A 22490-nucleotide genomic window follows, 5' to 3' on the forward strand; every position below is an offset into this window, starting at 1 on the left:
CAGGCTTGCTACATAGTGGCCCATGTTTGTAGAACAGGACTTGGAGTCAACATTTCTTCTGAAGAAAGTGTCTCAATGGGACTCAGATACACAGTTTTGTTTGTTTCTGAACCTTCTACAGAAGGTCCTCTATTTGTTTAAGGCAGAAGAAAACATTTTAGATCTTTAAACAGAAAAAGAAAACTTTTTATTATTTCAAAATGAATGCATGCTCTTCAATAGAAATTAAAAATTTCAAATTACATATAAACAAAAAGGAGAAATAATCTAATATCAAATGTAATATATTGAATACTTAGAGAGTACAGAAGCAAATGAAACCCCCTATCTGTGATATTAGGTACATTTCCTACCAGGTTTTTTCCCCATGCCCGGTTTTTAAACTTAGTTAGAAATCATACTCGACCTCCAGTTTTTTTATCTGGCTTCGTAAACTTCCCCCGTATTATCCCACCAGTTACACCTTAAGTTACTTTCTTTCCTCCACTGTTTGATATTGAGGGTGTTTCCACTCTTGTTTTCTTTTTCTTTTTAATCCTTACCTGAGGATTTGTTTGTTGATTTTAGAGAGAGGAAGGGGGAGGCAGAGAGAGAGAGACAGAGAAAGAGAGAAACATTAACGTGAGAGAGAAACGTTGATCGGTTGCCTCCCATACGCCCAGACTGGAGACTGGGCCTGCCGCCTTTCGGTGTACGGGACGGTGCTCCGACCCACTGAGCCACCCAGCCAGGGCTCCACTTACTGTCATGCAGCAGTGAAAATCTTCACCCATAAATTTCTATCTACATTTTGAAACACTTCCACAGGATAGATTTTAGAAGCAGAATCACTGGGCCGATTGATAAGAAAGTTTTTAAGAACTTTGAAATTGTCAAAATGGTTTCCAGAAAAGTAGCACCAATTCCCCTTCTACCTGAGTGTTACCACATTGCTGGTTTCATGTCCAACACAGCCTATCACCACCAAAGAACTCTGCTGACTTGATGAGTGAAAGTTATATGTTGTCCTTATTTTCATTTTCATTTATTTGAGTGCTTGTGATATTGAGTTTTAGTGTGTTTATCTATTTTCTTTTTCCTTGTGAATTGTAATTACATATTTTTTGACAATTAAAAAATGTGCCAAGAACTTTTCTAAGCAGTTTATCTATATTAGTATACTTAATCTTTAACAAATTAAAAAGTGACTCACAATCCCAGCATAGATAGCCACTGCTAACATCTTACCAAAATCTTTCTAGTCTATTTTATACATATGCATGTGCATTCATACAATTAAAAAAAAATAAGGTCTGTACATATGATCAGTAAACTAGCCTACACTTTTTCAGATGTAAAGGAATATTCAAAACTGATTATCTAAAATCATAACACTGACTGCTAGAAAAACGCCCTAAGCAATTCTTTGTATTTCTGACAGGTGTTGCTCAAAGCAAAGAGATCATCTTTCTGCCAAGCAAGGAGCCAGCCTTTGTCACCATCCCCGGAAATGGTTTGGCAGACCCATTTTCAATTACACCAGGGAAGTGGATTGCTTGTATTAAGGCAGAGGGAGTCCTCCTGGTACGTGGTAGCTCTGAGTGGAGATTCTCTGCCCCCCCCCCCAATGGTCTCATCCACAGTGACCCACAATGACTATAAGATATCAAAATCATAGCTGGTTGCCTTTTAGACACAAATGATGGCAGCTGCCCTCACATGACGTAATGACATAGGAACCAACTTAAAATATCTTCTATAGTCTTCCAGCCAGCTTCTCAAAGACAAAAAAAAAAAAAAAAAAGCATACCAAATTATAACTCATAATGACTTGAAGTTATAAAAATAAACGCTAAACCTTAATGAACATATATGTCCCAGCCTTTCAAAAGTTTCTTTGGGATTTTTCATCATGAATTAGAGGGGAAGGGCATCTAAAAAACTCAGCCTCTCTGGGAATTGTGCAGAACAAATCAAAAGAAACCAGAGGAAGAGAAGATGCTAAAAATCAGTGAAGTTCTTGGTGGTGGAAAGAGAAGAGACTAGAGGAGCCAGTGCTTCTCTGTGATATTCTTCCCAGATTGCTGCAAAGCTGGCAAACCCTCTGCCACTCAGAAGCCGAGAGCTCTGCTCTTTGCTGAAGAGCCGCATAGCTGAATTTACGTTGTGGGCTTCATTTGGCACACTCGGTGGAACATGTTCTTCCTCTCGTATCCTAGGACAGGCAGTAGGCCAGTTCTAATCTCTGATTCACCAGGACCACAAAACACCACTTTTTACACCAAGCCAGTCAAGCACTGCTCTGGTGTGGGAATGAAGAGCCATAATGAGTGAAATGCAACCAGTGTTTTGTAGTGATGAAGGCACCCGTATTTCAAAGGAATGTTTTATCAATTGGCAGTAATTATCTCTGTTTATTTTTTAATTTAAAACAACCCAGAAGAGACAGTAGAATTTCCCCTGAGATTTGAAAATTATCAAGTTCACCCTGCCCGAGGCACTTATCTCCAATGTTTACAGTACCTGCGTGAGTTAAGTTGGGTGTCTGGTGAGTCGGGGGCAGAACAAAGCAGGGGATGTGGAGAGTTTAACTAGTGAGATTCACCTAGTTGTTATTAAATTAACATGTTTGGCTATTTTATTTCTAAAATAGGACCACCGTCAAAGTGAGTCATTGTCCTTTTGGTCTTTATTTCCTAGGACTACCTGGTGCTACTCCCCAGGGACTACTATGAGGCCTCCTCACTGCAGCTGCCTGTCACAGAGCCATGTGCCCCTGGGGGACCTCCCCACGAGAAGTTAGTATGGGCAGGGCTGTATCATGGGGGGCCTCTAATTCGGGAGAGTTTGGTGTAAGGATTTGCAGTAGGCCTCAAGGTCACAACTGCAGTGGGATGCTCTGGGTAATTACTTGACTGATTTTTTTTCTCTGTAGCAGTTGACCATCTTTCACATAAGAATCACAAAGCACTTTGCACACCATAGCTGGCACTTAAGAGTGACTCTCACCCTCTAGCATGTGGAAATGCTGATGCATGCCCAAGTAATACCCTCAAGGTCATGCATCCGGTTAGGGGAGGGGCTTAAAATAGAAAGTGGGTGTGTGGACCTTGGCTTCTTCCATTCCTCATGCTGATGAAAGTTTACTCCTGATTCCTGTAGTAGGCACTCAGTGAGTTTGTTGGAGGAATGATGTATGGATGGAATGGATAAGACTCATTGGGGATGCACTTTGATGCTCTGTGTTTTGTTCTCCGTTGTAACTGTTGTATTTTGTTGTTGTTGAAGTTGCTTGCTTTACCAGCATTTGCCAGTGACCCGATTCCCCTGTACCCTGGCTTGTGAGGCCAGACACTTCCTGCTTGATGGGGAGCCAAGACTCTTGGCAGTGAGGCAGCCCACCCCCGCACACCCAGTCATGGCGGACCTCAGCGGGAGAGAGGTGGGGCAGCCTTTTATTTACTGTCAAAGCTTTTACCTCCCCATCTGTGTCTGCTGAAAACCCTTGGCTTTAGTTGCTTCTCAGATTCAGGGGAACCTGGAAGGATTTCTCAGAGGTATTCATTAAAGGTGTACTGAATTCTCTGATTGGGGTTGGGGCTGGGCAGTGTACCACATCGAGCCATGATAATGTCTTGGAGCACCTTCTAAACATGGCAGGAACATGGGTGACCACAGAATTCTTTCCTTTTGATTCCCTGAACTTTAAGGGGGGCCAGCCTGTTGTGCCCGATTCAGGACAAGACCTCTCTAAAAGGCCTCCAGGAACTACACAGCTTACCCTAAAAGGATACAATGCTCACTGACTGTTCAACCCTTTAGGCTAGGTGATTTGTAAGAGCTGAATTCCTTGAGCTCAAAATCTGGAACTGCTACACCCCAGGGTATCTCCCTCATGGCTTGGAGGACAGGTTACCACAGGTCTTGGCATTACTTTTCTTCCAGGAGTTCTTTGAGCCTCACAACAACTTAAGACTATACTAATTTAAGATTTAAGTTAGAAGATTTGAGTTATCAACAATAACAGTAAGAACACACAATGCAACACCTCAAAATGAAGACCCTGCACAAAATTTCCTCCATTGTATTTTCATTTCTTATTTTCCATAGCATTCTGTTTTGTACCTTTGAGGAAAATGTTCATTTCAGGGATTAAATTTGTGGAATGAAACTATATGTGATATTAATTTTCACTGGACATTTTGATGTGTACCTTTTTAAAAACTACACTCCCAACATTTTATGGTAGCAGTTGTAGGATTTTAAGGATATTCATAAGTTCAGTCCTCATTTTATTTTATTAGAATTTTTATTTCACAGAAGAAGTTAATACTTGTAACAAGTAAAGCAGTGTAGATATGCATAAAGAAAAGTGAAATGATCTTCCACTCCATTCTAATATTAAATTAGCCCACTGTGTCCTTCCCTACCCATGCTGTGTGTGCATGTGAATACACACGAACACACACACAGAAACATGCATTTAAATACATATATATATATATATATATATATATATTTGTATTTTTCCTCTGTATGTGTATGTGTACATATATATATATGTACACACATACATACATACATGTGTGTGTGCTCCCTAGGCAGCAGGAGGTACAGTTGAGAAGGGCTAACCTACAGGAAGGGATGCAGATGATTCATGAGGAGGTGTCCTTGCCTCTCACTTAGCTCAGAGCCTTAGCACTGAGCTATTATATTTGCATGATGCATAAAACTTAGCCCTGGGCTGTCCAGTTTTATTTCACAGTCCATTTTACTGTGTGATCTAAATGCTTACAGACTTGTGCTGTCTAATACAGCAGTCACTAGCCCTGTGTGGCTATATACATTTGAGTTAATTAAATTTAAGTAAAGCTAAAAATTCAGTTCCTCGGTTGCAGTAGTCACATTGCAAGCACTCACTAATCACACGTCTAGTGACCACCCTATTGGACAGCACAGGTTAGAGAAAATTTTTGCCATCACATGCTGTAATAGATCAGTGTGCTAAAATTCAGGGACTAATGGTGTTAGAAGAGGTCTTAGAAATCATTTTATTTCCCTGTTAGTGAAGGAATCCTTTTTACATTTTCCTTGTAAGATATTCATTTAGCCTCTGTTGAATACCTAAATTGATGGAGAACTCACCTCTTTTAGAGGTAGCCTGTTCCATTTCTAAATAAACCTAATTATTAGAAAGTCCTTTTTTTAATATTAAACCAAAATCTGGTTCATTCTAATGTCTAACTTTTGGCCATCATAAGCCACCTGGAGCAATGCAGAGTAACCCTCCCTTCATTCTGGTGGTTGAGTCACCGGTAACTAGCTGTGAAACCTCCCTAGGCCTGAAGTTACTAACATACAAAATGCAGAGAATAGCAGCAGCTGCCTCATGGGTAATATTAGGTAAGATAACCTATGAGGGGCTCTTGTTAGGATGCCTGGCACACAGTTATCACTCATAAACTGTTAGCCATGTTGCTGTTAATGTGCTCTTGTTGGGACTCTGAGCTGAAAGGAAAAGCAACCCACCAAATGTAGCTCATGTGAAGGGGTGTTTTTTGTTTTTCTAAGAGACAGAGAGGACTGGCAGGGCTCCAAGATCAGGAACTGAGTGCATTCAGGTCTCCCAGGAATCTGTGAAGGATAGAACTACCTGGTTCTGGCAGAGGCCTCCCCTTCTCTCCTTGTGTTTGTCTCTCCACCCCACCTCCTACTGAGTGGCCTCCTTTCCCTACTGATAGCTCTTTGTCTCACACACATGCCCCAACCACTGCTCTGGTACCATTTCTTTGTCACCTCCTAGTTCCAGCATTCACTGCCACCTGAGTCTCCCTTCTTTATTTTCTTTGAGAAAGAGAATCTGGGTAGCATCTTTAAATCAGCCCACACCTATCATACACCTCTGTCTCTTGTAAACAAAGACATAGCTAGATTGGGTTTTGTATTTTAATCTGACCATTTCTGTTTTACAATGTGACTTTAATAGATTTATATTTATGGTGGTTGCTGACATATTTGGACTTATTTTTACCATCTTATTTATTTTTTTACTACCTTTTTATTTACCTTTTTTTTAAAAAAAAATCTTTTTCTGATTTCTGTTTGATTGATACAGTTTTCTCCATCTCCTTGATTGTTTGGTAGGTATAGATTGTTTTCTGGTTCTTCAGGGGTTACCCTTAACGTTTGTTCTTAAAGTATAAACTTTCAACAAAGTCTAAAGTTATTTAGTAATTCTGTTCTCTTTTTGTACTTGACACAGACTTTAGAATGCCTATTTACACATTGTAAACCAACGTCCAACTTTCTGTTGTTTTCTAGAAATTGTATTTTTATCTTTTCCCCTCAGACCTTCAGATAGATCATAAATTCCATCTCAATTCAAATACATCACATATCCTTTCTTCCTTTTACTCTCCTCCATTTCTTCTTGGAGACATCTCTCCTGGGGTCTTTCATCTCTCTTCTTTACTCTGGATGAAGTCTCTTGGCCCAAAGAAGGCAGTCATTTCCTGAACATTCTCACTGCCACATCACCATCTTACATACTCTTTTCATCTCCACTGTGTTGGATCCTTTCTTCCTGGCCATTGGAACTTCCTTTTTCTCTTTCTCTTTTTTAAAAAGTTGCTTTCTCATTTTGGTAGATATCCTCCAATAGTTTCCTGAGAAAGTCCACATAGGAGGTACTTTTTTTTTGAGACTTCATGTATCTGAAAATATCTCTTTTCTACTCTCAGTCTTGCTTTTTTTTTTTTGGTTTGGCTTAGAATTCTAGGTTAGAAATCATTTCTCACCAGAATTTGATGACATTTCCCCAGTGACTTCTAGCTTCAAGTGTTGCTGTTGAGATGTTACATTCTGATACCCAGTTCCTTGGATGTCACCTGCCTTTCTTTTTGTAAAGTTTTAGGGTCATCTATTTCTTGTTTTCTGAAGTTTCACAAGGATGTGCCTTGATATAGGTAGTGTTTCAGTCAGGGTGTTGGTCTCTCAGCAGACTCTTTTAGCCTGGAAACTTCTACCCATCTTTCTGGGAAACTTGCTTGAGTTATTTCTTTGATAATTTATTTCTTTATTTTTAACCCACCTTTCCAATCTCTTTATCTTGGGAGATTTCTTCAATCTTTTCTTCCGATCCCCATTCCAACCCTGCATGCCCCCCCACCCCCCCGCTCCCCCGCCCCCCCACTTAGGTTTCAGCTTTATCTGACGCAATTAGTTAACATCCATTTGCTTTCCAGCTTCCAAAATTTTGTTGATTTCTCTGATCTGTTCTTCTCCTCTTTCCTATTCCATTTTTCTTTGTGGGTTTATGATTTTTAAAAATTGACTCTTATTTTTGTGAGAGGGAAGATTAATATGTATTTTAACCCATTATATTTAACTGGAAAGTCCTAGGATGGACTTTTCTTGAATATCTCCACTTGCCTCCACTTGTCTTTCTTATTCAATATGCCATCATTTTTATAAGGATCTCTGCAGTAGCCTCCTAGTTAGCTCACCCACATCAGTTCTTGCCCATCGCATCAACCAATCCATTCTCCATACTATAGGCAACATCCTCATTCTGATAGAAATATCTAATCATCACTCACCCTCTCACCCCACCCTCACACATGCATAATCGGAACATTACAATAACATCTTATTGCTCTTAGGATAAAGACAAAAAATGTCAATGGCCTATAAGGCTGCTGCTCTGACCGCCCAATTTTGTTACACCTCCCCTTGCTTTCTGCTCCCCCCCACTGTGGCCTCCTTCACTCTCCTGGACTCGCACTGTGTGCTGCCTCCAGGATTGTGCGTTACAGGGCAGCCTCCTGCTGCAGGCTGTTCCCTCGGCCTGAATGCTCTTCTCTCCCCTCGTGGCCTGGTTATCTGTTGCTTGTCCTCCCGTGCTCAGCTAAGTTATTGCTTCTTTAGGAAGACTCCCTTCTCTACTCATCTCTCTAACTAGCTCCTGCACCCCTCTCAGCACCTCTTCCAAGCATTTGTCATACCTGTAATTTTGCATTTTACTTATCTAACTATCTAATTATCTGATTAAAGTCTGTCTGAGGGCAGAGAGCAGGTCTGTCTGGTTTCCCGTTGTATACCCACTGCCTTATTGATAGGCTGGCACAAAATAAATGTTTAATAAATGTCTGTCTACCAAATCCTTTTGAATGCTCACCTTGGCATCTGACATGTTAGTCATCTTTGTGGAAGCAGCATGTTTGATACACCACCTCTTATGTCTTTATCCTGAAACACCGGTAGATAGATGAGGGCAGTTGGGTGCCATAAAACTGGAAAGAACCCTCCAGCTTGACACTGGTTTTCTTAAAGTTTCCCTTTTTGAAAAACAAATAACTGATAATAAAAAGCAAACAGTAAAGTTTCTCTTTGCCATCTTTTATGTCTTTTGTCTGACTTTCTCAAAACCCACCTTTGCCATCAAATGTATTCAAAACCCTTCCCACGAGTCTTCTAAAACTCAACCCCTAGAACTCAGAGTGGAAAGAGTAATAGGAATTTATAATAGTTCTGTGACAGAACTGGCAGCCAATAATAACTTCCAGGAGAAAACTCAATGCATCGTTGGCCTGTGTGTGGGGTGAAGACAGACAAGCCCTCATTTGGAGATGCCCAGAGGAGAAATGCTTGTAATAACTTCTCCACATGGGCCAATGGCAGCTTCATATTTCACTCTGTAACATGGAAACGTGGTGTGGATAAGCCACATTTTTTCCCTGAGGGAGGTCTTTCTATTATTTAAGGGATAGAAAAATCACTGTGGAAAACGGCAGTTGTGTGTAGTTCAAAGAGTAAATGTGAATTTCCTGAAGGCAAGGGGCTGGAGGATTTTAATTAGATGTCATAAAGTTTGGCTGGGCCTGAGCTTATAAGCTGCAGTGGGTTAAACTGCTAAAAATGTAGTTCAAATGTTGGCTCAGGCATTAAATATGCACATACGCTTTGACCTAGAAATTCTATTTCTAGGAATCTTAGAGAAATACTAACATAATGAGATAAATATGTATGTATATGTATATATGTGCATGTATATTATATGGGCAATCATGTAACATTATATGTTATAGGGGAAATTAGAGACAACCTAAGTGTCCATAAATAGGGGATTATTAAATAAATTATTTTACATTCATATTACGGAATGATAGGCAGCCATTAGAAAAATGAAGTACATCTGTATGTACTGCTATAGACACATGAAGTACTGTTGAGAAAGAAAGCAAGTCATGGCAAAAAGCAATAATCATAGTTATAATCATTACTGTTTATATAGCACTTACGACATGCCAAGTACAGTTCTAATGGCTTGTCATGTATGAATCCATTTAATCCTCATAATAATTTTAAGAGGTGGGTACAATTGTTACCCTCATTTTTACACAGGAGGACACTGGGGCACACAGCGAGAGGTCACAGCGAGAGGCAGTATGGTTCCAGACTCCAAGTTCTTAATCAATAGGTGGTATCAGGGACAGGCATACTTTTTCTGTAAAGGGCTAGACAGTGAGTACTTTAGGCTTTGTGGGCCATTGTGAATGCATCCAGGATTGCCTATTATGATTACAGTTTTTCTTTTTTATTTAAAGTACATATACATATGCATTTTCAGACATACAAAGTGGTTTGCGAGTATGAAAACCAAGCTATTATTTATCATTATCCCAGGAGTAGGGTGTATGTATCACTTTACATTATTTGCATCCATATAATTTAAAGTTTCTTTTTAAATTAAAGAACAGTTAAAAAGCCTCAAGGCTTTTTATCTCCCATTCTTCTTATCTTTCATTGGAAATTTCTTTTTACTTCAAAAAGGAATGGAGTGTGGAGTGTGTTTTACCTTGAGAAAAAAGGCAAATATATGAGTAGAAAAAGTAGAAGTTCCTAAATGTAGGGTTGCCAGATTTAGAAGATAAAAATACTGGATGGCCCATTAAATTTAAATTAAAAATATTCAATAATTATGTGTTGTTTATCTGAATTTCATATTTAACAGAGCATCCTGTGTTTTATCTGGCATCGTGCCTATAGATGATGACATAGAAAACTGTTTCCAGGTGTCTAGTAAGCCCTGTTTTCACCATTGCCTGTGTAAACTCACCCAGTACATCCCACGTCTGTCTGCTCGGGCTCTCTGACAGGTGGAACTGCACCTGCAGCTGCGGGTCCCGCAGGTTGGCCACTACGTGGTCATGGTGGAGTATTCCACGGAAGCAGAGCAGCTGTCTGTGGTGGACGTGCACGTGGAGGGCCCCGGGTCTGTCCTGGCCGGCCAGGTGAACATCTATAGCTGCAAGTACAGGTAATCAGTGCTGCCCTGGGGGTGCCCTGTAACTGAACAGTCAGGAGGTCAGCTTTGGGAACTTTGGTTTTTATCTGGATTTGGAAAGCTGTTTCCGTTTTTAGGCTGATTTTGAAAAGAAGCAAGTGCCTAGTCGAGTGATCCAACATCACCATACAGTATGGGTGTGGGGAGGTTTCTCTGTTGGCAGGGTCTGGAAAATGTTGCATTTTCTCTAAAAGCTGTATGTTCTACTTACCATTTGGGCTCAGATTGGCATGAAGCAGCGCAACCTTTATATTTTATTCTCTGCCACCCCCTGCATGGCGCAGTGAAGTCAGTGCCCTCACATCAAATGCTGTGCAAAGTGCATAGGTGTGTAGCATAGGGAAAAAGTCTCGTTCTCTGTCGCGCCTGCCATCCCAACACACCCTTCAGAACTGGAGATCGTGAATGTTCAATTTTCATCAGGTGAAAATAATGGGACAAAGGATTTTAACATTTCACCCTGATGTTCCCCTCTTCCAAGAGCTCTGATAGGGATTTATTAAAAGTTGTTTCCTTGGCATAATATTTCAAAATATAGGCAAATATTCAGAGCACGCTTTAATTACAAAGTCAGTGCAAAGGGTGTTTCCACATGAAGTTAATTGTTCTACTTACCATTTAGGAACTGGAAGTCAGAGGCAGCAGGTGGAGAATGGCAATGCGCCCACCCAGGTCATGGCTAAGGCCTTAAACACTTTGCCGCTTCTACTTTCATGTTGCTTTTTGTCACACCCAAGATGACCTGAAGTAGTTGGACATTTTCCCTGTTTTGCAAATAAAAGAACTTATGAAAAGAGTTACTTTTAGTAGCTTAGAATGGAAAGTACCTTATGAGACTTGATGAAATGGTTATTGAATTAACATCACACTCTCAGCAACCCTAAAAAACAAACTATGAAGGCTTCCTTCTTTTAAAAATATTTTTGAAAAAGTCTAATCCACCTCTTTCTCTGGGAGGATGATTTAAAAAATAAGGAATATAATCATATTTGGATTTTTTAATAGGAGCGCCAGATGGGCCAAAAGTTCCCCAGAATGTTCTTTCGTTATCTGAAAATGTTAGTTTCACCTATAGGTGACATCAGCAACCACTGGAATGTACACTCCCAGATGGGTGGGTCACCCCTCCACATGAATCCTGATGACTGTTGGCCACAGGGCCTGGGGCAAGGCTTCTTCACACCCTGTCTGTCCAAGTCCACCCTCTAGATCAGCTCTCCTTCCAGGTCACATGGCCTGATCCCTACTCCACGGGATACAATGTAGAGATGGCTAAGAGGACACCAGGAAGCATTCCAAAGGACCCTGGTAGCTCTCTGAATTATTTCGGAAGAGACTGAGAATATCTATGCCAAGCAGAGGAGTGATTTCAAAACCAAAGGAAGAAAGGACAGCCTCCCAGGATTCCATAAGCATTGTGGCCTTTGAACGACACATTAGGGGAAGAACTACAAGATATTCTGCAGATCATTTTGGCTGTGGACATGACAGCACCAACGTTCTCCACCATCAGCCTCCATGACTAGAGTTCCAACACAGCATTGCTTTAGACCAGGAATCACTTTTATTGTACTTAACCACTCCCAGGAAGGTCCCGTGGTATTTATTCACTTGCCTAAAACATTTCCCTTTCTCTACTTTGCCTGTTATGTGGAAAAATGAAAATGAACAGGTTACATATACCAGAGTCCAACAATGTGCAATTGGAAAATATTTGACCCATAAAAACCTATTTCAAATGGCAGGCCCTTTCAGCATTGCAACATATCCTGCTGAGATTTGAAACTTTACCAGCATTTCTCAAGTGAGTTCTATGTTGTTAAAAACAATATCCCAGCAGAAAGGTAGTGGTTCTAGTGGGAATATCATTTTTCAAAATAGTGCTGTGATAAATCCAACCTGCCCTCCATAAGAGGGGTGATCATTAATGATTAAATCAATCCAGTTATTACTGTTAGTCTAGTCTTGGAAGGAATTTAATAGAAGGTCAGGATAAATCTAAACCTAATTGAATTACTTAATATATTTAACTTTCAGGATCATGCTTGAATCCAAAAGGAATGCACTTTAGTTGACACACACTCATACCTCCATACACATGTACAAAAAGGAAAAGGAAATGACTGTTTATTGAGTTTCTAATATATGCCATGAACTGTATTTAGCTCCTTATACACTGTCCCATTTTAATTCTCACCCCAAAAGTCATTGCATAAATTATTTCAAATACAGGGTGGGGCAAAAGTAGGTTTACAGTTGTGAGTACACAGAGTTTATTCTTTTATTATTTATTAATTATTTTATTATTTTCCATACAAACAACTGTAAACTTATGTTTGCCCCACCCTGTGTTTCCTAGAGATGGTCATTTTGTTTTAGAGTATCACTTGTTCCAAATTATATTTACAGACAGAAAAGTTGCTACAGAGGTATGGAGTCAGAGCATTCCTCAAAAAAAACTTCCTTTATGGGTTTTACCATTACGGTGTATTCTTGGTTCAAAACTGTGACCTTTTAAATGTTCCTGATGGGACTGAGGGAAGGGGGACCCCTGGTAGAAATGAAGAAGGAAGTATGAGAAGGAGCAGACTGGACTTCTAAAGGCAAAATGGGTAGCCCACGACGTTGTGTGAGGCCAGCCACGCTCGCTGATGTCCCGTGGGACGGTGGTTGTGAGGCCCATGGACAACTTTAATTGCCAACAGTACCCAGGATGTTGGTAAATTTCCAAGAAGCTGTCTTTAAAGATCAGACACTATTGACCCTGGGACTCGTTCTCCCGCTGACTGAACCAAGTGCATATCCCATAAAGCCAGTGGGAAAGGTAAGCAAGGCGTTGAGCCCCTCGAGGTGCAGCTCGGACCGTGTGGGGAGGCTCTTTCCCCGTGCATCCCTCTCAAGCTCACCGTGCAGGAAAATTCAGCGTTGGCCACCGGGTCATAAACGGGAAGCTGAAGAGCAATCAGCCACCCCGCAGGAAGGCACAAAGTGAGGGAGACCAGGGGGGTCAGACTAAGAAAACTGTTTCCTCTTGCAGTGTCCTCTGCCGGAGCGCTGTGACCGATGGCAGGAGCCGCCTGGCCACTTACGAGCTGTTAGCAGATGCAGGCATTCGGCTCAAAGCACGTACGGCCCGATTCCTTCTGGTAGGCCCATTGGGTTCTAGAAGCATTTGGTTGATATCTATGTTTTCAAAAAAGCTTATTAAAATTTTGGCTGGGTTTTTATTACATCTATAAAAGTAACCCTGTGAAGAATTGCCAGCTTTATGATGTTCATTCCCCCCATCTAGAAATCTATCTTGCCTGGTCTTTGTTTGAGCCATTTTTATAACACTCAATAAAATTTAATCATCAAACTTGAGCACATCTCACAAACCCTGTTTCATTAATTTTTATTCATTGTTACTATTATGAATGAAATAACTTTTATCATTAATTTCCTAGCTTATTATTATTGCTGGTGTAGAAAAGTGCATTAGTTACTGTTTATATTCTTTCTTATTTTACTATTTTATTATATATATTAGCTTCTTGGCTGATTCTTTCAGACTTTTAAGGGTTATAATCCTCTGGTATTTTTTTCCAGACTACTGTTCATCTATTTCAAAAGAACATTACTCAGTTAATTTGATATATAATATTAAGACTTAAAATGACAAGTTTGACAGATTAAATATGCTTCAAGTCCACCCTTTTTAATAGCACAACTTAAATGTTGAGAATTATGATAAACAGAGACAGTGAGATCTGGGCTAGGAGGGAGTGGCCAGATTCACAATAAATATCTCAGGGACATAAAAATATCTAAGTATGAAGCAACTTCCTGTTACTGCTAATATTAAGCATACATCACAACCTGGGGAATGCCCAGCAGCCTGTTCTAATGTGTTTTAAATATTTGTGCTTGACAGTAGTAAAACCTTTGAGCTTTTGCTAAAGCAGTACCTAGAATTCAATTTAAAAAATTACTCTATGAAGTATATAATAATTTAAGACTTTCTTTTTAAAATTATAAATCTCTTTTTAAACATAACAATCCAATTGACTCAATCTTTTCATCTTTAGAAGTTATAATGGGCTGAAACTTAATCTTTTTTTTTTAATACTCACCCAAGGATATGTTCATTGATTTTATTTTTTTAGAGAGGAGGAACAAGGGAGGGAAAGAGAGAGAGAAAGAGAGAGAGAGAAACACCACTGTGAGAGAGAAATACTGATCTGTTGCCTCCCGTACAGGGATTGAACCTGCAATCTAGGTATGTGCCTTGACCAAGAATCAAACCTGCAGCCTCTTTGGTGTATAGGACAAAGCTCCAGCCAACTGAATTACCCGGCAGGGGCTGAATCTTCACCTTTGAAGCATAAGTTTGCGCTTTTTGAAAATAGTCAAATATCATTCAGAGTCAAGGCTGATAGAATATAAGCTCCATAAGGGCAGGGATGTTATCTATCTTGGTCTTGCAGGATTCCCCAGTCTCAGTGCCTGGCATATAGTAGATGTTCAATAAAAAATTTTGTTGTTGATACTGAATAGCTCTATGATCAAACTGGTAATACAGTTTTGATTTTAAATGAAATATGTTGGTAAGTTAATAACTGAGTTTCTTGTATGACTCAAAAACTAGCTCTGGAGGCAGTTCTTCAATGAAATCCAAATATGCCTGAGAAATGAGTCATCCTCTATTAAGAATTAAGAAGGATTGTTTGTCGAGGGAGCAGCTGTCTGAATAGCAGGCTCCCTGGCTGCCCACTACACCTCCCCCTTTCTCTGCTAAGGGCTCTGAAAAGCCAGCATCTCAGGGCCGGAGAGGGAAAAAAGGCACCAAAAGTCACTGACGAAGAATTGTTTTTGAACTTTCACATGATTTTGTTTATTTATATAATTATTCCAAGAGCATTTCAGCCACTGACCTTTAATAACAGTAAAAAGGATTTGTTGCACAAAATAATACCATAGGGAGTACCATCGTGCAGTTTTTACTACTTTAAAATAACCATTGTAATTTCTCTGGATGAATTCTTTACTTAATAGCTTTTTTAAAAAGTGTGTTTGACCTTATCACCGGTTTTGCTGATAACTGCAATGTATCTTTTTGCATTGTATTTGCTCAACAGCATCAGATTTGTATCATACCCATTGAAGAATTCTCAACTGAATATTTGAAACCTCAAGTAAAATGCATTGCCAGTTATGGGCCATTTGATAATCAAAGGTAATGTGTTCTCTTCCTTTGTCCCTTGTTTATGCTCCTAGTGATACTGTAATGCTTGCAAGGCGCAACTTTATACTTCACTTCAGAAGTGACCATAGGTCAAGGTGCTAAAAGCTGGTGATGAATTTAACAAACAAACAAACAAACAAACAAACAGCTAAATCATTTACCCCAGAATTCTCTTCAGAATTCTGTAAGATCAGGAAGCTGACACAGTAACAACTGGGGGAAATGGTTAAGCCCAGTTCTCGTGGGCAGTTACTCTGACTTCTATTCTGAGGTCTCGTAGACTCACTTTGTCTAATCCTTTAATCCTTGTGTCTGAGGCTCTTCATTTAAAAAACCATGAATATAATGACCTACTCCACAACCGTGTTATGAGACTTTGCTAACCAATGTTTATTGGGGTTTTGGTAGAGCTGTTTTGATGTAGATTCAAAAATAATTTATAGACACAGTCATAAAATCTGTGCACATGGTTAGGACTATGGAAACTAGCAAGGCAATGAAATCTGGCTGTGCCTAAAGAAATGATGTGTGCTTGCTCCTGTTTTTACACAGTTTTATGTCAACATTTATGTTTAGAGGTGAATAATAATGTTTCGTTGCATTGGTCTCATTTAACAATTTTAGTTATAGAAAAGGAAGTTTCAGAAATTTTATGTGTAGTTTATTTTCCCTCAAAATTAAGGTTTTTCTTTCTATTTTAGCTCATTGTATTGAGAAGGTGGCTGGAATACACTGGCCAGTATAAAGATCGCCACAGTCCTATGGTTCCCCCAAGACTGGAACCTCACACAGTCTTATGTTCAGAATCTGTATCTTCACCAATGGGCAGTTCTCCCTTTTTCTGGTTATTTTTAAAATAAAATTTTAAAATATTCTATTTTTCAGAGCCACTTGTGTCTCCCTGTCCCCTGAAACTCCTCCAGCAGCATTAATTTTAGATGTCCCACATGGTGGTTCTCCCCCTCTCCTGCACCAGGATCCTTCACCTTCTGCTGATGTTGTTACTGGCGTCACCTTGATGGCACCACAGGTAGGAATCCCCGAGTGTGTTGTTTCTAAGGCAGTGGTTCTCAGTGTTGCCCTGAACCGGCAGCATCTGCATCACCTGAAACTTGTTAGAAATGCAGATTCGCAAGCCCCACCTCAGTACTACTGAACCAACAATCTGTGTTTCAACAACCTTCCCAGTGAATTCAGATGCCCCTAAAGTTTGAGAGCCTCTACTCTCAACTGTGGAGGATCCAGACCTGCAGGCATCTGGTTAATCTTATTTATGACCACCCCTTCCTGCTGCTCTCTTTCCCTCCTGCATCTCTGTCTAAAGCATTTGGCCAGTTCTCATGGCCCATCTTGTGACACCTCATATTTTCACGGGCCATTGCTCTTTAACACTATTGAGTTTATTATCTTCCCAAGTTGGAATGTAAGCACTTTTAGAATAACTGCTGTGTCTAACAATTTTTTTTTGGTATCACCAACTGCACAAGCACAATTCCTTGCAAGAAAGAAATTCTCAATAAACATTTAGTGATTGATTAGTTTTCTAGAGCAGTGATTTTCAACCTTATTCATTTCATGACACACATAAACTAATTACTAAAATTCTGCAGCACACCAAAAAATATATTTTTTGCCCATCTGACAAAAAATAGGTATAGTTTTGACCTATTTAAAAAATAATAGTAATAATAATAGTAATTATCTATCCTTTTTGCTCCAAAGTGACTTTTTAAAAAAGTAGGTGCTTATACTTATATATAAAGATTTCTGGTGCCAAGAATTAACCAAGCAGATGCAACCTTATTATTCAATGTGACCAATAAGATGCAACTCTATTATATGACCTATACTATGTTTATGGTTCAGGACAGGGCATTCACACTAACCAGCTATTATTGAGTTGACTGTTATCATTTTTTTTATTTGACAGTCTAAGGGAAAAGAGGTCAGTGGCCCTGACTAAATAGTCAGGTATTGCATGTTTTAAAAATTCTTGTGGCACACCAGTTGAAAATTGCTGATCTAGAGCATGAAGATGAAGTAGTAGGAGAAATACAATTTTTTTCACTGTAAACTACAAAATCACAAGACTTCACATTTGTTCTGATGATATTATGTCCCTATAATACTAGAGATGGGCTGTGTCCATTCCCATTGAGTTGAGTTAGGAAATTAACAGACCTGAGAGAGAAAATGTAGTAAGATCTCATATGGGAAGGGAAGCCGAAAATAGTAGAAGGAAATGAATTGAAATCAAGACAATAGAGTTCTAGTCCCGGTTTGTGACCAAGTTAGTGTATAACCGTCAGCAAGTTACTTACCCTCCCTGAGTCACGGTGCTCATCTGACAGGTGAGGATAAGCCTTAGTTGTTATCCTTGTGGGGTGTTTTTGAGGGTTTGAAAAGGCTTCTTACATAGTGAGGCTTTCTGGGGAGAAGGGGGCGCACACCCAAGCTTTTACGAAGGAACGGAGGGGTGTGCCTGGTTTGCAGAGTGATTGGATGGGCGTGGGGCTGGGGAGGGGTCTCGGGGGAGGATCCCTCTCCAAGGGCTAGAATTGGTGTGGTTTGAACTTCCCGCTGTGCCAAGGGATGCGCACCTGGGCTTCCTTACTGTCTAATCCAGGCGTGGGGCCCAAGACAGAAGGGTGGTGATGATCTTGGAAACCGTCAGTGGTCAGACATGCAAAATGGAGTCTGACTTTTATTACACAGTTGTTACAAGTAGTAGTTGGACACTGAGAGCATACTCCTACGGCCTTTTGACAAACATATTATGCATTTCTGATGGGTAGGTATTGAGACCTGCAAGTGCTCAGTTATATGTTCAACTTTGGCAAAACACTCAAGACAGTTTCCCAAAGTGATTGTACCAGATTACCCCCTCTCCACATCGTCATGGTTGTACCACAGTGGGTTTACTTGTTTTGCAACTGAGGAACATTTGGGTTGTTCCCAGTGTTTGTGATTATAGATAAAGCGGCTATAAACATTCCGGTGAAGGTTTTTACTTAGCTTGGGTAAATACCTTGGTTGTTTTGGTTTTTAACCTCAGAATATCCTGTGATTCTAATTAGTCGTAGCTCTGCAGCTTGAGGAGTTTTTCCCCTCTCCTTTTTCCTTCTAGAACCAAGTGACCCTGAGAGGACGCGTGCCACGCGTGGGCCGGTATGTTATTGTCATCCATTTTCATCAACCGGTGCACCCCACGTTTCCCGCACAGGTGTCTGTGGATGGCAGGCAGCTGTCGCCAGGTGAGCTGCAGGGACAGGCTCGTGGTTGCCTGCCTCACTAGGCCTTGTGGTGGTGTGACAGGACCTCCTCTTTCTGCCCAGGTGTCTTCCGTGCCTCTTTTTGCCCCCATGTGCTTGGCTGCCAGGACCAAGTGATGGCTGAAGACCAAGTGGAGTTTGACCTCACAGAGCCTGAGGTGGTTGTGACTGTGAAGGTTCCAGAAGGAAAGTCCTTAGTATTGGTGCGTTCTGCTTGCCCCTCTGCTCACTCTTCACATGATTGCCTTGGTCAGCCACTCTGTGGGTCCGTTTGGCTCATGACAATAATTCCTCCAAGGAAATGAAGTTATATTTATAGAAAAATGTTTAAATTTTGCAGCTGTCTATTACAAAAAAGAAAGCATGTGACAATTAAAATCAAACAAAATAATAGAGAGTAAATAGGAAGAAAATACTCCCGTGCAAGCTGTGGTGAGCGAGTGCCTCACGCTCTACCAGCCCTTCCTCTCCTGACCCCTCCTCTGACTGGTCTCTCTCTGAAGAATTTAAGACCCCTTTGCTCTTAAAAACTTTCTTTTTGTGGCTTCCATGGCTGTGTTCTCTTGTTTTTCCTCACTTTCTCTAGTGCTTTTTCTGTGGTTTCTCCTTCCATTAGTCCCCATATGTTGGCATTCCCTCAGGTGGGACCCTGGGCCCTTGTTTTATCATTTCTCTCCGGGTAACATTATCTGTGCCTGTTGATTCTATTCTGTCCTTGGTGAGAGTGTCACCCACATCTGTGCATTCATCTCTGATTTTTCCTGACCTCCAGACCCAGTATGGGACCATCTGCTGCATGTCTCTATCGCCAGAGATCTCATAAGCCCCTCAAACTTGTCCTGTTACCTGCACAGGCCCATGTGCCCCCTCCCCTGTTCATCACTTTGGTTGATGGAATCACAGTCACCCAATGCTGGTAAAGCCTTCCACAAAGCCAGGCAGCATTGCCAGGCCCTGCTCCGGGGCCCTCTAGTCCTTGCTCGCGCTCCTTCTTTCCGAGAATATCATCTTGCTAAGGACAGGGACCTGACTTTATTTATTTGGTCTCCCCTGTGCCTAGAACACCACCTGGCACATGGTGCTTGGCAAATGTTTATTGAATTGAGTAATATGAGATCAGTAGTCTCTCTATAAACTGTATGCTGGTGAGTAGTTGACAAAGATATTTGAAATTTCCTACAGCATTTGTTACTAGCTTAGTCTCATTTGTACAGGTTCAGAGAACCAAGCAGGACTTTTAAAAACTGGGGCTATAATTATTCACAATAGACTATCTGATATGATTGAAACTTCAGGGGCAGGCCATGGTATGAGTTTCCCCATTGGTCCTGCCATTTCAGTCTGCTCACCTTTAAAATACAAAACAGCAACCTCTGTGGTTCCAGAGGCATCCCAGGCATGAATCCCATGGGGCCCTGGGAGTCCTGACAGGACCCTGCATACCCCCCAGATCTCCTGTCCCCACCCAGCATTCCAGGCCGCTGCTTCTCTAAGCTGCTGCTCCAAGGGGTCTGCCCAGCCCTCATCATTTCCTACATAGGATCATAGACTGAGCCTTTAATACTGGCTTAGGGGTGTTCTTGTGATTCTTCTTTTCATAAATCCTATTACATTTGGTCTCAGGCTTAACGACAGAGAACATTGATCTTGGTACAGAGAGTATAATGCATAGCAGTGGCTGTGCCCTGTTGTTGGAAATCCAAAGACATGTATGTTCACTGTTTCCATTAGGTCCGTGTTCTACTGGTGCCTGCAGAGAATTACGACTACCAAATACTTCACAAAAAATCAGTGGACAAGTCATTCGAGTTTATCACCAATTGCGGAGGAAATAGTTTTTATATTGAGTAAGTATTACTTTGTGAAATGCATGAGGTTCTCCCACATTCCCGCCCAGGGCAAGGCAAGGGAGCTGCTGGCCCTTGAGTCTGCTTTCTCTCTGCACCCAAGGGAGTGGCAGTGAGTCCCATGTCCAGGGAAGGAGGTGCTCTTCTCTGCACACTTTATATATATATAAACAGGTCTTGTCATGCACATCTGGGCAAGATTCCCACCCTCAACTGGGATCTCAACAGAGATTCACCCTCCAAACTGGGTTTCACGGGCTGCTCAGGAGTTTCTCTTCCTCTTTGCTGCTACCTATTGTCCAATTCAGTTTCCTAAAAGATACCACACAGGATACTCTCCACTGGGAGGCATGTCAGGCCTGATTCCCACCCTCTTTTGCCATCTGACTGAGTGGGGAGCATCAGAGCAAGATAGGCCTCCCATCCTCCCTCCTGCTCCTTGAATGCCAAGAGCTGAATGGGGCCATGAGAATCTGCTCCTGTTCTCTTCTTCAGACCCACCTGGCCCCTGTAGGTTTCCTGTGGAACCCAGGTGCTCCAGGTGGCCTCGTAGGCAGAAGCTCCCTGTAGAGAAAATATTAAGAACAAAGGCTCTGAAGTCAAACAACTATGATATGAATGCCTGCTCAGCCGCTTTATAGCTCTGTGACCTTGGGAATGTTGTTTAACCTCTAGGAGCTTCAGTTGCCTTATCTGTGAAATGAGGTTGTGAGGTTAAGTGAGATGTAAGAAAAGCTTCTAGCATGCACCATTGAATAATTGTTGACAATTCACCTCCTCCTCATTATTGTTATTGGCATATCATTACACATTTAGGTGTAATTTTTTGGTAAGTTCTTTATTGAGATATAATCCACAAATCATACAATTCATTCCATACGTAAATTCTTTCCTTTTTATTCCAGCCCCCAAAAGTTCCCACCACCAGTCTTGTGTGGTGTTCAGGAGTGGATGGCTGGGGGGAAGGGTGGTTGTCACTGGCTATGAGTCCAGGGATGGGATGTTCTCCCGTTTTCTCCAAGACTCCAGAATCAGAGCCCCTCCCCAAAGACCCTGCTTGGTGGGTAAGTGGGAAGGGGATGGTAGGACCGTTTCTGGGCACACCTCCTGGAATAGAACCATGAGTTGTTTTTGTCTCCACAGCCCCCAGACAGCCTCTGGATTCTGTAAGAACTCTGCCAGGTCTCTGGTAGCTCTCTACCACAAGGGTGCAGTGCCCTGTGAGTGCCACCCTGCCGGGGCTGTTGGTCATCACTGCAGCCAAGAGGGTGGGCAGTGCCTGTGTCGGCCTGGTGTCATTGGTCGACAATGTACCCGCTGTCAAACGGGCTACTACGGATTCCCACACTGCAAGCGTAAGTGCACGTTCAGGTCATTTGGGATAGTCTCTGGTTCCAGGTGGATGGTGCTCATCTAGGGCAGGACTTTCTCGGAGTTCTCTGTGCTAGAGACTCATGGGGAAGGGGGGAGGGGGCCTTAAGGAAATGCAAATTCTGATACAGGAGGCCTGGGCTGCGGCCTGAGGTTCTGCATGTCTAATAACTACTCATTATGTCCTTGCCATGTAAATAGTATTAAGTATTAAAATATTGGATGGCTCAATTTCATTCCTAGTGGCAGCCTTCTCAGCTTTTGCAACACAACCAAAGTAAGGATGGGAGGAGAAGTAGGGTCAGAGAGCATACTACTCACTGAACAAGAAGCCTGCAGACCATTATCTAAGAACCGTCCTGCTGCCTAAGACGCAGGGTCAGCTCAGGCCATGTCATCAGTGAGGGGTGCAGGTGTGGTGCATACAGAGTCCCCACATGGAGACCAGCCTT

At 41.4% G+C, this 22490-nt stretch overlaps 1 protein-coding gene across 1 annotated transcript in view; it reads left to right on the plus strand.

Annotated features, from left to right (window-relative positions):
- Window positions 1-22490, plus strand: part of LAMA3 (laminin subunit alpha 3) — a 186157-nt gene that overhangs the window by 77224 nt on the left and 86443 nt on the right. Inside the window, exons 21-31 of the mRNA XM_087819001.1 lie at window positions 1421-1563; window positions 2680-2777; window positions 3268-3421; window positions 10137-10297; window positions 13362-13470; window positions 15442-15539; window positions 16434-16578; window positions 18676-18802; window positions 18884-19023; window positions 20552-20667; window positions 21811-22022. Coding sequence (XP_087675127.1) covers window positions 1421-1563; window positions 2680-2777; window positions 3268-3421; window positions 10137-10297; window positions 13362-13470; window positions 15442-15539; window positions 16434-16578; window positions 18676-18802; window positions 18884-19023; window positions 20552-20667; window positions 21811-22022 — 1503 coding nt within the window. The remainder of the gene's footprint in view (window positions 1-1420; window positions 1564-2679; window positions 2778-3267; window positions 3422-10136; window positions 10298-13361; window positions 13471-15441; window positions 15540-16433; window positions 16579-18675; window positions 18803-18883; window positions 19024-20551; window positions 20668-21810; window positions 22023-22490) is intronic.

This window comes from Miniopterus natalensis, chromosome 7, assembly GCF_054644295.1.
Source record: "Miniopterus natalensis isolate mMinNat1 chromosome 7, mMinNat1.hap1, whole genome shotgun sequence".
NCBI classification, from domain to species: Eukaryota; Metazoa; Chordata; class Mammalia; order Chiroptera; family Miniopteridae; genus Miniopterus; species Miniopterus natalensis.